The sequence below is a fragment of the Neomonachus schauinslandi genome, chromosome 1 (genome assembly GCF_002201575.2).
Source record: "Neomonachus schauinslandi chromosome 1, ASM220157v2, whole genome shotgun sequence".
NCBI lineage: Eukaryota > Metazoa > Chordata > Mammalia > Carnivora > Phocidae > Neomonachus > Neomonachus schauinslandi.
Genome location: NC_058403.1, coordinates 117255675 through 117273073, shown reverse-complemented (window position 1 = coordinate 117273073; position 17399 = coordinate 117255675). Strand labels below are relative to the sequence as shown.

At 35.4% G+C, this 17399-nt stretch overlaps 1 protein-coding gene across 2 annotated transcripts in view; it reads left to right on the top strand.

Moving 5' to 3' along the window:
- Window positions 1-15689, top strand: part of TRPC1 (transient receptor potential cation channel subfamily C member 1) — a 68371-nt gene extending 52682 nt beyond the window's left edge. For both annotated transcript variants that reach the window (XM_021678728.1, XM_021678727.1), the window contains 6 exons: window positions 1172-1311; window positions 3012-3155; window positions 11640-11815; window positions 13110-13311; window positions 13644-13838; window positions 15462-15689. In XM_021678728.1, the coding sequence (XP_021534403.1) occupies window positions 1172-1311; window positions 3012-3155; window positions 11640-11815; window positions 13110-13311; window positions 13644-13838; window positions 15462-15689 (1085 nt within the window). The remainder of the gene's footprint in view (window positions 1-1171; window positions 1312-3011; window positions 3156-11639; window positions 11816-13109; window positions 13312-13643; window positions 13839-15461) is intronic.
- Window positions 15690-17399: the final 1710 nt, after the last annotated feature.

Here is a 17399-nt window from a genome sequence, read left to right as displayed (position 1 = left end):
AAATGTCTGCTCATGTCTTCTGCCCATTTCTTGATTAGATTACTTGTTCTTTGGGTGTTGAGTTTGATTAGTTCTTTATAGATTTTGGATACTAGCCCTTTATCTGATAAGACATTTGCAAATATCTTCTCCCATTCTGTTGGTTGTCTTTTGGTTTTGTCGAGTGTTTCCCTTGCTGTGCAAAAGCTTTTTATCTTGATTAAGTCCCAATAGTTAAAACTGGTGAAAGACCTAAATGTGAGACAGGAATCCATGAAAATCCTAGAGGAGAACACAGGCAGCAACCTCTTCAACCTCAGCCTCAACGCTTGCATTTTTTACAAGGACTACTCTGGTTGCTGAGTTGAGAATAGATTTTAAGGAGACCAGGATAAAAGCAGGGAGACCAGGTAGGCTATTTCAGTAATCCAGGCTAGACAGGATGGTTGCTTGAAGTTGAAGAGATTAGTGACAAGGGTTAGATTCTAAATATATTTTGAAAGTAGAGCCAACAGGATTTGCTGTTGCATTGAATGTGTGGATTAAAAGAAATAAGAGTCAAGGATGATTCAAGGAAATTTGGATTGAGCCACTAGAATGATGAAGTTTCTATCAACTGAGAGGGGAAGACTTCAAGGTACAGTGAATTTGGGGGTAGAGATTAAGAGTTCAGTTTGGTATGTTAGGACATCCCATTGGGGATGTAGAGTAGTCAAGTTCGTATACAAGTTGAGTTTAGGAGAGAGGGTTAGAGATATTAATTCTATAAATACAGATTGAGTTTAGAGAGATAAATTTGAAAATCTGCCCATAGATGGTATTTAAAGCCATTAGATTAGACTGGATGAGGTCACTGTAGGAGTGAGCATAATAGAGAAAAGAAAAGAATCAGGAACTGAGCCTTTGTGGGTGTGTGTGGGTGTGTGTGGGTGTTTAGCATCACTTTATTTGTTTTCTTATGCTGGTTTCACATTTATTAAAATTCTTTTATGAGAAAGATATTGTCATATAAAACTTATAGTTATTTTCTTTCAAATTTTGAGAACTTTTTACTAAAAAGTTATTTTTTCTTCTGAATGAAGCTATAGCTGATACGAGTGTTATTTATTTAATATCTTGAGTTTTAAAGTAGTCTTTAGTTTATTATTGAGTTAAGAGCATTATTTGATTTTTTTTCCTTCCTTTTTTTTAGGGATGATTTGGTCAGACATTAAAAGACTCTGGTATGAAGGGTTGGAAGACTTTTTGGAAGAATCCCGTAATCAACTCAGTTTTGTCATGAATTCACTTTATTTGGCAACTTTTGCTCTCAAAGTGGTTGCTCACAACAAGGTGACTATTAGCTATGTTAACTAGAGATATAAATGAAGGTTTGTTAGGAAAAACCTGAGATATGGTATCTGTATAACTCAGAGTTACATTGGCCCAAATCTGTATCTGATGTGTTTTCATTTTAAATCTATTCCAGTGTAGGGGAATAATGTGCATTGTTTCCTGCCTTCTGATAGTTTGAAGGATGTTAATTACCTTTTAATGTTGGTTACCTATTATGTGCCAGGCACCATGGCTGATACTTGCTATACTTTATCTCATTTTATCCTCACAGGGACTCTATGAGACAGATGTCCTTATCCCCATTTTGCAAATAAGGAAAACGAAGCTCAGAGATATTAAATAACTTATCCAAGACCACACAGTAAGAAACCAAGACTGGATTTAAATCCAGGTCTGTCTAGGCATTTTCTTTCTACCAAATGCCGATTCCTTATATCTGAGCTAGGTTCATTTACCTCATTAATGTGTATATATACTTAAAATGAGAACACAAAGTTACTGAAATTGATTAGTGTTAGTTATCTTTATGCATGCTAGAAAAAAGTTGATCTTTAAGAATTCATTCTATAGTGTTTTACCACATTCCAAATCATGATTATTGTCTTCCATAGCTTAAAAAGTGACATAAGTGTGATAATTTTTTGATGTCTCTATTTTTAAAATTTGGAATTTGACAAAAATTTAGTTTTATACACATCTTATAATTTTATGAAGATGTAAGCTCTTCTAAGCCCAGAAAAGGTAACAGATTTTATGTTAACTATCTTTGTTTAAGCCCTGAGTTTAGAATTCTTCTAAGGCGTCACAGTCAAAGAACTGAGAGATATATTTTCTGTTTGTTTGTTTGTTTTTAACTAATTTATAGACTATAGAAAAAAAAAACTGGTTATCTTATGTCATTTTACTTTATTTTAAAAAAATCTGTTCCTTTAAATGATCAGTAGTTTGGAACATGTTTGTAAGGCATTTTCAGTGACCAGAGTTGTGCAATTACTAAGAAAATAAAAATTGGTCATACATAGATAAATGGTTGAGGGTCATTGGTGTCTGACACCAGTCTCTTTAGTTCTAGAAGTGGGGTGCTCATATAATTTTTTATCCAAACCAGGACACTTTGAGAGTGAAATGGGGCATTAATGATTATGCAAGGAAAACTGGTATACAATTTGAGACTATCCAGGCAATTGGAACATGTGGCCACTCTATGTCTGGGTATAATAATGAACTCTCTTTCTTAGTATTTAGAAGGGAGAAGAACTTCTAGGGTTCATTCTAGAAACCTGAGTTAAAGGGCTAGGTTAATTTAATATGATAGCTAATTAACTGAGAGCAAACATACTTAAATTTTACTTAATACTTAAAGTTTGTGTTGTAGAAGTTAAGGAAAACCAGTAAACATTTCATTCATAGAAAGTTTAATAACATTTTTAAAAAATTGCTTAATTTTTTAAAACCTAAGAGTTTCTGAGAAAACCTCTTTATATAGAGTAAGTGATATTGCCTCACATATGTAAAGATCTTTTATTTAGTTAAAATAATGTTATTTGTATTAAAAGAAGAGGACTTTACAAAACATAAAAGGAGAACCCCTGAAAGAGGTATAAATAATTAGTTTTCTTTCAATAGTCAGAATATTTATTTTTATTTTCCTAAACTGAAGGAGCTATTTACCTTTGGCTTTTTCTTCCTAACTTTAGTTTCATGATTTTGCTGACCGGAAGGACTGGGACGCATTCCATCCTACTCTGGTGGCAGAAGGGCTTTTTGCATTTGCAAATGTTCTGAGTTATCTTCGTCTCTTTTTTATGTATACAACAAGCTCCATATTGGGTCCATTACAGGTAAATAATTAATTCTTATTAAAGAATATTTGTTAAATGTCATTATTATTATATTTTGCTCTTGGTCCACTGGAACATTGTTCTCTCATGATGTTAAACTTTGCTTTTGATAATAATTAACAGTTGAGAGGACACTGCATTTTCATCTGCTTTGCTTCTGGCTGAATGATAATCTTTTGCTTTCAAGTATTCAAACTTTATTAAGCTCTGGCCCATTGTCCTGCAGCCAACAGACGTAGATTTGTTTAAAATATAGTTTTACTTCAGACAATAGAGGAACATGAAAATCTGCTTTTACCAAAATGAATCTCATATTTAAAATTTTACGTGATAAATATGAGGAAGGTGTTGTGCAAAAAGAATTCATATTTAATGATGATTTTGAAAATAAATAAGCTATATTTTTAAAATACTCTTTCACTTTGTTTAGTAAATATTAAATGTAATAAGTTGGAAAATAGCATATTTAGAACTAACAAGTTTCATAGAGTTCATATGGCCCAGCTTTATACTTTATAGTAGTTTATAGCTCAAGAAATTGAGCTTTTGAGATGGTATGTGATTTGTTCAGAGTAGTATGATTATTATCATGAGAGTCCAGGACTAAATTCTAGGTCTCTTTACATTAAAGAAAAGACTCATAATTGGTTGAATTTACCCCATAGATTGTAATAATGATTGTTTTTAGGAGGTGGGGATCAACTTTGCTACATGACTAGCTCTAAATATTAATTTTTTCTCAATAAGTTAAAATTTACTAAGAATGTAGATTTTTAAGATTTTTTTTTTTAATTTATTTGAGATATTGAGACAGAGCGACAAAGAGCACAAGCAAGGAGGAGAGGAAGAAGCAGGCTTCCCACCGAGCAGGGAGCCCCATGTGGGGCTCTATTGCAGGATGCTGGGATCATGCCCTGAGCCGAAGGCAGACACTTAACTGACTGAGCCACCCAGGCATCCCAAGAATGTAGATTTTTAAAAACATTTTTTTTTTTAAAGATTTTTTTTATTATTATTTATTTATTTGATAGAGAGAGACACAGCGAGAGAGGGAACACAAGCAGGGGGAGTGGGAGAGGGAGAAGCAGGCTCCCCGCAGAGCAGGGAGCCCGATGCGGGACTCCATCCCAGGACCCTGGGATCATGACCTGAGCCGAAGGCAGTCGCTTAACCAACTGAGCCACCCAGGTGCCCTAAAAACATTTTTAAAGGAGATGTTTTAAACAGAGGGCATAATTACCTTCTCCAAATAGAGATATGAAAATAAAATATGTAGGAAAAACTTGATTTGATTTGGCTTGTGCTATCATCCTGCAACAGTGTTTCCTGAAGTGTGATTTCCTTAACCAAGTCCTATGAGGTGCTCTGACTGAAATAAGTCAGACACACTGCATTCCATATAACTCTTTTGGGAATTCACAGTGCACATTATCACATTAAAGCTTATGAGAAAGAAGTAAAGAAACTTGTTTAACCTTGTTCAAAGGATCATTACATAAACTCATTTAATGTCATACTCAATTTTCATTAGATATGCTCAAGTCTCTGTTTTTTTCCAAAGCAGTAGTATGTGAAACACTGGTTTAGACTATTTGTTATTTTGATTTAATTTTGCTACTAATATCTTCTATGAATGTTTTAGTCAAGATTCAACAGTATTTTTTACATGCATGTTGATTTTTTTTTTTTTAGCTGAAAACTGTTGGTATCACCAAGTTTCTATATGGAAAAATTTTTTTATAGATTTCTACAGAGAGTTAAAAAGAAAAAGTATGCTATTCTTAGTGAATTATCGCTTTGTTTCTCTTAGAAATGTTGAGTCGGGTCTTCTGACTTAGTCTCTTCCCAAAAGAACTATAGTTGTGTATACAAATACTGCGTAAGTGGGTATTTGTCATTTCAGATGTTGTGTGTGTTTTTCTCCTCCAGCATGATAATTTATACTATCCTAATAGCCATAGAACTACACATAATTTAAGTGAAGCCAACAAATATTTATTGTGTTCCTATTTTTTAAGAAAGTCTGCAGGTTAATCATAATATATGCTTAAATATTATGATTTAGTTCAGCAAGTGATTTTTTAAAAACTATCTTTATTAAGGTACACTTTGCATACAGTAAAACACACCCATCTTGATGAGTTTTGCATACAGTAAAACACACCCATCTTAACTTGATGAGTTTTGCAAATGTGTAAATTTGTTTCATCACCACTATAATCAAGATAGAGAACATGTGCATCACCCCAAAAAGTTTCTTGGTACCTTTTTCATTTAGTACTCCCTTTGCCCTCTCCTCAGGCAGCCATTGCTGGGGTAGGCTAGTCTCAGAACTGAAGGATTTGGAAATACAAATAGAATTAGTATGGTATTACAAAGGAAGCTCCAAGTCTTATATCAAGTCTATATCCTGCAGGAAGAAGGGGGAAAGGCAGAGGGCAAAAGGCAGAAAGCATGGGCCAGCTGTCTTTCTCTTTTTATCAAGAGAGCAATAATTTTTCCTGGAGCCCTACCAAATGTTTCCACTTATAACTCATTGGCCAGAATTTGGTCACATGGTTGTTTGTAGCTACAAGGAAGTCTGATGAGATGAGTACTTTTAATTGAGCATATTGGCCCCCAAGAAATCAAGGTCTGGTTAGTTAGGAAGAGGGCAAAAAATAGATATTGAATAGGAATCTGTAGATTCATATTTTCAGGCTTTTACTTAAAGAAATTTTCAAATAAAGACATTTGTTTTCCAGTGTAGTCTTACTAACATGACAGATTTGTATTGCATAATTCTGCCAAAATATTCTAGAAAAAACTAGAAGATTTATAATACATTTTTCCATTTTGTTCATCATAAGGAACTCAATTAAAATGGAATGATTCAGTTATGAATGTAAAACTAAAAGAAATGCAAAAAGAAAATTGACAGTAAGTTAATTACTTTAGCAAAAGTGTAACATTTTTTCCTTTATGTATATAACCTGCTATGTCAGATAATGTTTTTATGTGATTACTGCAGTTGGTTGTTAGATTTATCTCCATGTACTAACATTTTTTACTTCCAAATTTCTGCAGATTTGGAAGTTGACAGAATTTTATTTTAACTGGATATATAACATGTGTTGGGGGTACAGATCTCTTCCTTGGTTAGAATGACCGTATTTTATCATCTGAATAGAGACACTTTGGGGAATACTAACTTGGGAAAACAAGTGGAAACTGGGACTATCCTAGGCAAATGAAGGTCACAGGAATGTCATATAGTAGAGTATAAAATGGTTCTATATTCAGCAGTGATTGAATTCTCTATTCTAGTACTTGACATTTTTAAAATGATTATGTTCATTAAATTTGTAACTTATGTTATAGGTAGACTTTGGAAGGTGACCGTCTACGTCTGGCCCTACTTACTTTGTAGCCATCTCTCACTGTACTCATCTCTTTCTCTTCCTGAAATTCTTCTCCATCTCGGCCAAGACCAGTCACTAATCTTACACATGTCCCATGCTCTTCCACTTCCATGTCATTGTTTATGTTATTACCCTGTTTAGAATGTCCCAGCCATCCCTCTGCTTGTTGAAATTTTATTTATTTATTCAACAAACATTTATTGAGTGCCTGGTAGGTCCTGGACACTGAGAACACTAAAATGAGTAAGCTCCAATATCTCCTTAAGGAGCTCACAGTGCATTGAGGGTGACCAGCAAGCATGACATTTACAGTGGTAATTGTTGTCATAGCTCAGAAAAGGGGCACTCACTTCAGTTTAAGGCACTTCCCAGAAGAGATGACACTGGAAGTCAGTCTTGAAAGATGAGTTGAAAGGAGGTGGGTTAGGGTGTCCCAGGGAGAAGTAACATGTGCTAGCTTCAGGGCTCTTGCCACTGGAAAATCCATTCCTTCACTCCTGCTTCCTGCTAATGAATAACTCCATCCAGTGAACTTGATACCTTGAACCTCTAATGAGCATTTCGTAAAGCTTGTCTTAAATGTGAGACAATTAGAATTTAGCTTGTCTTAGATTCTAGATGATGTTATTTCTACTAAATTAAAAAATCCTTGAGGATGGGGAATACATCTTTATTTTTTTTTTTTATTTTTTTTTAATTTTTTTAAATTTTTTTTTTAAAGATTTTATTTATTTATTTGAGACAGAGAGAATGAGAGAGACAGAGAGCACATGAGAGGGGGAGGATCAGAGGGAGGAGCAGGCTCCCTGGAGAGCAGGGAGCCCGATGCGGGACTCCAGGACTCCAGGATCATGACCTGAGCCGAAGGCAGTCGCCCAACCAACTGAGCCACCCAGGCGCCCTACATCTTTATTTTTTCATCTGCACTTTACTCACTGCCTTGCCATAGTAGTTACTTACTGTTTGTAAACTGAATTGAAAAACTGGTTAGAATGGGCTTCAGTAGAGACAAGTGCTGATGGGTATGTGAAAAGAAAAAAGCTGATGGAGAAATAGGACAATATCCTAGCTGTCCCGGGAGCTGCTTGTTCAAAATATGTTCAGCAACCACATTTGTTGGACATTTCATGTGGACCAGGCACTGTGCTGTTTTCCACTTACTTAATCCTCATCACAACCCTTGCTGTTTTTTATTTCCATTTTACAAATGAGGGATCTAAGGCTTAGAAAGTTTCAGTAGTTCACAGAACTAGACAGAGGTAGAGTCAAGAGTTGAACCTGAGTCTCTCTGAATCCACAGACCAACCTGCTCTTTGAAGTTAGCTCTTCTGCTTTTATGAAGGATGTCAGCTAATACACTTCAGCAGATATGAGTCATGGTTGGGCCTAAATCAGTAATGTTTACATTTTAACAAAAAAAGACATGAAGACAGAATCTAAAAATAAAGGTGGCAATTGTAATAATAACAGTTAACATTTGAGCCCTTACTGTGGGTACTATTCTAAGATCTTTATTTACACTTATTACCTCATTAAATCCTCACAACCGTTCTAAGAGGCAGACTCTTTTATTTCCATTTTACAGAGGAAGAAACTGAGGCATAGAGACATTAAGTAACTTGCACAAAGTCACACAGCTGGTAAGTAGCTGAATTGGGATTCCAACCCAGGTGGTTTAGCTCCAGAGCTAATGATCTTCCCCACTCTGCTAAGTTGCCCTTCTGCTTTCAATGCTACAGAGTAATATGATTCTCTCATTAACTTTTATTGTACAACACTTCTTTGGGTAGCCTTTAATAATTTACAGATTTCAAAAATTCTTCCTGGTTTTTCCATGTGTTTCAAATAAATTAAACAACCTTTAGCCCTTGTAGTTGGGTCATAAGACAGAAAGGACAAGACAGGACCAACCAGCTGGGTTCAAAATCTTGTTCAGTAACTTACTGCTACTTCATCTCTGTGAGTCTCAGGTTCCGTATCATTGTCATGAGGATTAAATGGATCAGTATGTAGAAGATGCATCTCATAGCAGAGTCCCTGACACATGATGAGTTTTACATGAATGATTAGATCCGTTCCTCCATTCCCTTTATAGTTAGTAGAGTTAACTGTGGCAGACCTGAAACATAGTACAAGGAAACTTGGAAAGTAAATGTCGTGTCTGACACATGAGCACATACTTTATTCCTAGGGAATTATTTGGCTTTACTGGATAATTATTAGATTTGATTTACTGGTCTGTAACACAGAAATGGCATACTGTTGTCCTTTGCAATGAGTAAAGAGCGATTTCAGGTACCTTGCATTTTAGGGTATACTGGGGATAGATATTTTTCTTTTAAGAAGCATAAATGTTACAGTTAGAGGGAAACTTAGAGGTCCTGTAGTCTAGGAATTACCAAATTGGTGAGGCTCAGTCAGAATCACCAGGGGAGCATATGCAACCTTCATTTCTAAGTCCTAGCCTCAGAGATACTGATTAAATAGATTGGGGTAAAGTCTGGCAAATTTTTAATAGCATGTAGGTAAGTGAGTCTGATGTAGCACATGACCATCCCTTATTTTATAGCTCAGGAAACTAAGGCCCAGCTCATAGTGTTAGAAAAAAAGACTTGGTGCAAAATGTTAATTAACAATTACGGTTTTTTTCCGATATTTATTCATGCATTAAGTCAATAAGCCTGCTGTGGGGGGGGAACTGTTACATGAGAACGAAATCCTTCTAAATTGTACACAGCCCCCAATTTTTAATGGGAGAGCTATGATAAAAACCACAAAGTGATGTTTCACAAAATCTCTTGCAAGAAGTGAGAATTGAATTCTACCTCTGCCATCTATTAGTTCTGTTACCCTGAGCAATTCACTAAATCTCCCCGAGCTTCAGTTTGTCACTTGGTAAAATAGAGATAATACTAGCCTTTCCCATACTGCAAGGTAAATAAGAGTACATGATACCTCTTGGAAAATGGTAGAGTTGTATAAAAAGGCATATAAAAAGTAGTTATGTATTCAACATTTTAACTAATATGCTGGGCTCTGGAGCTTACTGACATTGTGCCTGCTCTTAAAGACTACTAGAAGATACAAACATACATATTGGTATAAAGTGAAAAATAGTATTTTAGAGATTATGGACAGAGCACTTTGGAGGAAAATGAGGCAGTGCTTGGAGAGAGTCAGGAAAGCTTCTTAGGGTGACATTTGATCTGGGCCTTGAAGGGATGAGAAGCTTGCCTGGCAAAGACCAGGGAGTTACATGTGTGAAAACATGGAGTCCTAAAAGCATGGCATGCTCAGACAAGACAGGATGTCTTTTGTACTTAGACAGTGGGTGGCCACTGGGGAGATGAGGCTGAAAAAATAGACTGGGCTGGACTCTGAAGTTCTCTGTGCCAGGAATTTGAATATTATCATACATGCAAAAGAGGTTTTGAGCATGAATGCTTGATTAGATAGAACTTTTAGACAGGTAGGGTGCCTGGGTGGCTCAGTCGGTTAAGTGTCCGACTCTTGATCTTGGCTCAGGTCGTGATCTCAGGGTCGTGAGATCGAGCCTCTCACGCCCGGCTGGTGCTCAGCAAGGAATCAGCTTGGGATTCTCTCTCCCTCTGCTCCTCTTTCCCACTCGTGTGGGTGCTCTCTCTTTCTCTCTCTCATAAATAAATAAATAAAAATCTTTTTTTTTTTTTAAAGAGCTTTTAGACAGGTAACTATGGCTTTTTCTGGAGAAAGATTTGGAAGGAGAATGACTAGACGTCATTATTTTTTTTTTTAAAGATTTTATTTATTTATTTGAGACAGAGAGAATGAGATACAGAGAGCATGAGAGGGAGGAGGGTCAGAGGGAGAAGCAGACTCCCTGCTGAGCAGGGAGCCCGATGCGGGACTCGATCCAGGGACTCCAGGATCATGACCTGAGCCGAAGGCAGTCGCTTAACCAACTGAGCCACCCAGGCGCCCTAGACGTCATTATTATTGCTTCATTAGCAAGTTTTATAATTTAACACTTGCTGTGAACCCTAATGATACCAGTCTTTGCCCTCTCAGGCATTTGGCATGTTTTTGCTGTTCTACACAGTACTCTGTGTAGAGGACTTTGCCTCTTTTAAATTACTTCCTAAGGCTAAATCTCCAGTAGCATTAACATATCAGAAGATATGATCCTTATAGTGCCTCAGTATTTCTGTTTTTCTACAAAAGGATGTGTTAATTTTTGGTCTCACAAGCAGTATAAAAGCAGACTGTTTCACCACATTGAATAGCATTTGGTGCCAAGTTACACTATCTTAGTAGTTTGCTTCATTTCCGTTTTTCTGATTACTGGGAAAGATGTATATATATTTTTCTCTGTGTGTACCAGTATTAACTCTATGTAAACTTCAGTATTGATATTTTAATTACCTTTTTCTTTTCATTTCTTAATTTTCCTATTTCTTGAGTAAAAATGCCAACTTAAAATTTACAAATATAAAATCATATGACATAAAGTATTTGATTTTTGTGACCGAGTCCCATAAGATGGCATTTCCTCCTCCAGGATTGCCCTAATTTCTTTTGCCAAGGTGGTCAATTTTCTTTCATTTTAGATAAATTATAAGAAAATATTATGTGTACAAGCCAGATGAGTAGGTTTAGTACATGGGTACCTATTGTAATGTAGACTTGTGAAGTGCGTCTGGAAGCTTTATTCAAGCCTAATTTCATTGTCCTCCAATACTCCTTAAAAATCTGGGAAATAAGCATTTTTCATAAATTCCTGGTATTTAAGTTAGCATACAAATTTGAAGAATAATTTGACATTACCTTTTTGACCCAGCAATTCTATCCCTTGGAATTTAGCCAATAGATAAGAAATACGCTAAGAAGAAATACATTTCCCTCTTAGTCAATCATAGCTTTCTACTGAATCACCTTGGAAAAGAGACTTTTGATGTTTTAAAAGTATGAAACTATCTTAACCAGATGGAATAAAAGGAGTAGACTGTGGATCATATGTTTGTTTTACTTTTATTGCCTAGTCATTTAATATGTACTATTTTGTTCCTGATAATTTTAACCAACACCTATATAATATATTCCACAGATTTCAATGGGACAGATGTTACAAGATTTTGGAAAGTTTCTTGGGATGTTCCTTCTTGTTTTGTTTTCTTTCACAATTGGACTGACACAACTGTATGATAAAGGCTATACCCCAAAAGAACAGAAGGACTGTGTCGGCATCTTCTGTGAACAGCAAAGCAATGATACCTTCCATTCGTGAGTGTCTTTTAAAATTTTTAGTAAATATATTTCTCTCTTTCTATTGTGTTGTATATGAATTAGTACCTAGAGAAATAGAACTTCAAATTTTCTCTAAGACATTCTTTTTTAATAAGAAATACTTATTTTTCATGAATCATTTGATAGTTATCTTTATAAGTAGAATCTTAAGTAATTAGTAGGCATGAAATCGTACATTATTTCCCCCACTGCAGTCTGTTTTAACAGAGGAACTCGTGGCATTTTGCACATTGTTAGCATTTTGGGCAGGACAGTTTTCTGTCCTGTATATTGCAAGACATTCAACATCTCTGCCCTTCACATAGTAAATGTCAGTAGCAACTGTCCATCATTGTTACAGCCAAAACAATCTCTTGTATTTTCAACACTTAGTAGGAGGTCACTAGAATTGAGAATCATTAGAGCTTCATCAACAATTTTTTCTCTGATTTGCTGTATCATAAGAAATTGAATAATCAGTTGTGAGGGAGAGAAAATACCTCCCCTCATTTTAAAATAACATAATGGAGAAGGGGTGTGGAATTACTCATTTGTTGTGTTGCTGTTATGTACCAACTATTCTTTAGGTACTCGCATGTCATCTTATTTAAGGAATAAGATTAAGTTAATAATAAGTATTCATTTAACACCTTCTGCATAACAGACACTGTTCGAAGTGCTGAGTGAATGAAGTACTAGTGAACAAAACTACCTCATGGAGCTTATATTCTATTAGAGTGAGATGATATAGGCAATAAAAAGAGAAATAAAATATATAGTATATTATGCAATAAAAGGGGCTAAAGAGACAAAGCTTGGGCCAGGGAGGATTTATGTGTGAGAGGGTGCAGTTTTAGATAGGAGACTGGGGAAAGCCCCACAGAGATGATATTCAAGTAAAGATATGAAGCTGAGGGAAAGTTGTAGGAGATGTAGAACCTTGTTGATACCTGTAAGTACTTTGGGCTCTTGAGATTGAGAGCCATTTGAAGTTTTTGAGCAGAGAAGTGGCAACTTGAATTAGGCATTAACAGTGTCTTAGCGGCTGCTTTGTTGAGAATAGACAGAAAAGCAGTAAGAGGTTAAACAAAAATAGTTTATCCTCCTTTTGAGTCTGTTTCTTTGTTTAAGGAAGGCATATCTGTACCATTGGGTTCAACTTCATTCATTTTATAAAGTATTATTCTTAGATTATCAATATTTTATGGAATGTTGATATAAATGAATTCTTCATTTTTGCTAATTAATCTCTTTAATTTCCTTTTAAACAGAAATGTAATTGTCTTTACAGGTTCATTGGCACTTGCTTTGCTTTGTTCTGGTATATTTTCTCCTTAGCACATGTGGCAATCTTTGTCACAAGATTTAGTTACGGAGAAGAATTGCAGTCCTTTGTTGGAGCTGTTATTGTTGGGACATACAATGTTGTGGTTGTGATCGTGCTTACCAAGCTGCTGGTGGCAATGCTTCATAAAAGCTTCCAGTTGATAGCAGTAAGTGTTCATTCTTTTAAAACTTTATATTCTTTCAGATCATACCAAATGTATGCAGTAGATAAGGCAACCAAAGATTATAAGAATTAAGAATTAGTATTATTTTTAAATTAAATATAGATTTTTAAAATGTAAGTAATGTATATTAACTTCAAATCTTGAACCAAACTTTTATGTACAAGGTGAACAAACATTTGGACAGCTTAAAATGATATCTCTCTTTCTCTCCTCCCCCCCCACCTTTCTCCCTTGCTCCTTCTGCCCTCCCCTCCCCCGTGTGTGTGTGTGTGTGTGTTCATATTCTATATTGCTTTTTCATTTGCCTCTTACAGAATCATGAAGACAAAGAATGGAAGTTCGCTCGAGCAAAGTTATGGCTTAGCTACTTTGATGACAAATGTACATTACCCCCACCTTTCAACATCATTCCTTCACCAAAGACTATTTGCTATATGATTAGTAGCCTCAGTAAGTGGATTTGCTCTCATACATCAAAAGGCAAGGTTAAACGGCAAAACAGTTTAAAGGTAAGAAATTAAAATTGTAGGGCGCCTGGGTGGCTCAGTCATTAAGCGTCTGCCTTCTGCTCAGGTCATGATCTCAGGGTCCTGGGATCGAGCCCCTCATCGGGCTCCCTGCTCAGCGAGAAGCCTGCTTCTCCCTCTCCCACTCCCCCTGCTTGTGTTCCCTCTCTCGCTGTGTCTCTCTGTCAAATAAATAAATAAAATCTTAAAAAAAAAAAAAGAAATTAAAATTGTAACTTGGAAGTTTTAACAGTTCCTAATATCAGATGTTTACTAAAGTGTAAATATGTCCTAGGCCTCTTTAAGACCTAGGACTATCTACTTTTTTTCACTCGTATATCCCTAATGAATGGCATATTATCTAACATAAAGTAAGGATTTGATATGTGAGAGGAGAGAGCTGTAATTTTTTTTCATGAACTCTTATCTCACAGCTTTAAAACATGGAAAATATTTAGAATACCTATTCTGTCAGCATAGATAAAGATTGACTACTAGAGCCATCTCATATTTTTCAGTTCTTCTTGAAAGTTATTCAGTACATAAATAATTCAATACATGTTGCCATAAACCAGAGTTTGGCAGACTTTTCCAGTAAGGGGCCAGATAATAAATATTTTGGACTTTGCAGACTGAGACAAAATCAAAGATGTTATATGAATATAACAAGTAATATTAGAAGAAAGAATACAAATATCCATAAAATTTTTATTGGTGAAATCAAAAGTATAATATTAATTGAGTAATAATTTTTTTGTAATACAGATCTAATGTAAAGAATGGAATTCCATTTCGGGGAGGGAAATAACATTTTGTTTAATTGGGGTTCAAAATTAGTGTTCCCTATCATCAAATTAATTACAAATATTCATCTGTAAAAACCATTCTTAGCTTACACAGGCCATAAAAAAATAGTAAGTGGGCCATGTTTGGCCTGTGGGTTGTGGTTTGCTAATCTTTCCTATAAACTGAAGATTCCTAAGACTATTGTTAAATCAAGAAAAGCATCCAGGTGAATGAATAACAAAATGTGCAGGCTGTATTTGTTTTAAGTAAGTGTTGGATATTACTTTGTAACACATAATGCCAAAAATACAGTCTAATAAAACATGTGTCTGTGTCTGTGTCTGTGAATATTTTTTAAAAACCCACCTCATGGGCGCCTGGGTGGCTCACTTGGTTAAGCGACTGCCTTCGGCTCAGGTCATGATCCTGGAGTCCCTGGATCGAGTCCCGCATCGGGCTCCCTGCTCGGCGGGGAGTCTGCTTCTCCCTCTGACCCTCCCCCCTCTCATGTGCTTGCTCTCTCTCATACTCTCTCTCTCAAATAAATAAATAAAATCTTTAAAAAAAAAAAAACCCACCTCATTTAGGGACGCCTGGGTGGCTCAGTTGGTTAAGCGTCTGCCTTCCGCTCAGGTCATGATCCCGGAGTCCTGGGATCAAGTCCCCCGTCGGGCTCCCTGCTCAGCGGGGAGCCTGCTTTTCCCTCTGCCTGCCCCTCCCCCTGCTTGTGCTCTCTCTCTCTCTGACAGATAAATAAATAAATCTTAAAAAAAAAAAACCCACCTCATTTAAATATGGTTTATGTCCATTGTTAATACCATGCAATTGTTTGTTTTGAAGGAATGGAGAAATCTGAAACAAAAGAGGGATGAGAACTACCAAAAAGTGATGTGCTGCTTGGTGCATCGTTACCTGACGTCCATGAGGCAGAAGATGCAAAGTACAGATCAGGCAACCGTGGAAAACCTAAATGAACTACGCCAAGATCTGTCAAAATTCCGAAACGAAATAAGGGATTTACTTGGCTTTCGGACTTCTAAATATGCTATGTTTTATCCAAGAAATTAACCATTTTCTAAACCATGGGTGAATAATTTTCAATAATAATTCTAGAAGACTGCATTTGCATAATTTGTGACTAAATAAGATATCTATTGAAATTAAAATGGAAAATTATGTAAAAGCCATTCTTTAAAATATTTGTAGCGTAAATACATTATGTAAAATATGTATATAGAATTAATTTTTTTAAATCCTCTGTTAGTAGCTTTTTGCAGGAGCAAAACAGATTAAGTAGATAGGTTTTGTTAGCATGCTGCTTGGTTTTCTTACTTGAACAGTGCTTTAAATTTTTTTTTATGTTTAAGAAGGGCAGTTATAATTGTACACATTGCCAGAAGGTTTTGTAAAATGAAGATCAGCAGCTGTGGGCTGATCTCCATCCATAGGACACACCTGAAATGTAGTAAGTCATGGTTTTTAAAATCTGTTTTAGGAGTTCACATGTAGTTCAGTATTTATTGTTCAGGAGTATAGTTTTATCTAAAATAATAGTCTAGGGCGCCTGGGTGGCTCAGTTGGTTAAGCAACTGCCTTCGGCTCAGGTCATGATCCTGGAGTCCCGGGATCGAGTCCCGCATCGGGCTCCCTGCTCGGCAGGGAGTCTGCTTCTCCCTCTGACCCTCCCCCTCTCATGCTCTCTCATTCTCTCTCTCAAATAAATAAATAAAATCTTTAAAAAAAATAAATAAATAAAATAAAATAATAGTCTATTTTTTTAATTTTATTATAATCTTATGTAACAAAGAAAAGCCCTAATGGATGTTTGAATCTATTTATGTCTCTATAAATTTAAATTCACTTCAGTTTTTGTTATTGTAATATATTTACTTTTACATGGTTGTAATCACTTTATATTTTTTATTTTGTTTTTCTCAATAGTATTTTATATATACATTTCCATGTATTGATATAGTCCACATATTTAAATTTTTATAAAATTATATATAGTTTTTGAAAAATATAGTTAGTAGACTTTTCATTTTATAGCAATTAAGTATTTGCACAGGTACTTCACTAAGGTTTGCACAGGTACTTCACTAAGGTTAGGCATTTGGTGGCTTTTAATTTTTCTTTAGCGTAATAGTGCTATAATTTTTTTCAGGTTGGAGAGACTGTTCATAGTTATAAAGCCAAACCAAAATAAGGAGCTAGAAGATACTTTATCTTATGTGGTCACAGCCTGTTTTGTTTTTGTAAACACTGGAAGACCCTTTAATGCAAGGATTTATTTTATATTTGGACTAAGGTTCTTGAACTAATCTCCCACAGTATTTTCCACAGAATTTAACATAGCTTCTATAAAAGTGACTTCTTGCTTATTTGTGGATCATTCTTGCTGCTTAAGATGAAAAGCCTTGATTTTTTTTAAATTGGAGAATAAAATATGTATTTAAATTTTTTTCCTGGGTTCATATAAGGGATGTAGTTTAAAAAGTTTCACAGGCTATTGCTTATATTTTCTTGCAGCATTTCCAGTTAAGAGGTTATTAGGTAGATGATTATCTTCTTAACTGAATTTCAGATGGTCTTAAGGCCATAGGGTACAGGTAACCCTTGGTCTCTAAGCACCACCGATCCAGGGATCATTGGCTAAATATACTAGTATTGTGTTTCATCTTGCTTTTTACTTTTTATTTTTTAATTTCCAAGTTGTAAGTGTTCCCTCTTTGGGGAAAATTCTTACGAAAATGTTTATTGTAAAGTTATATATTTTGT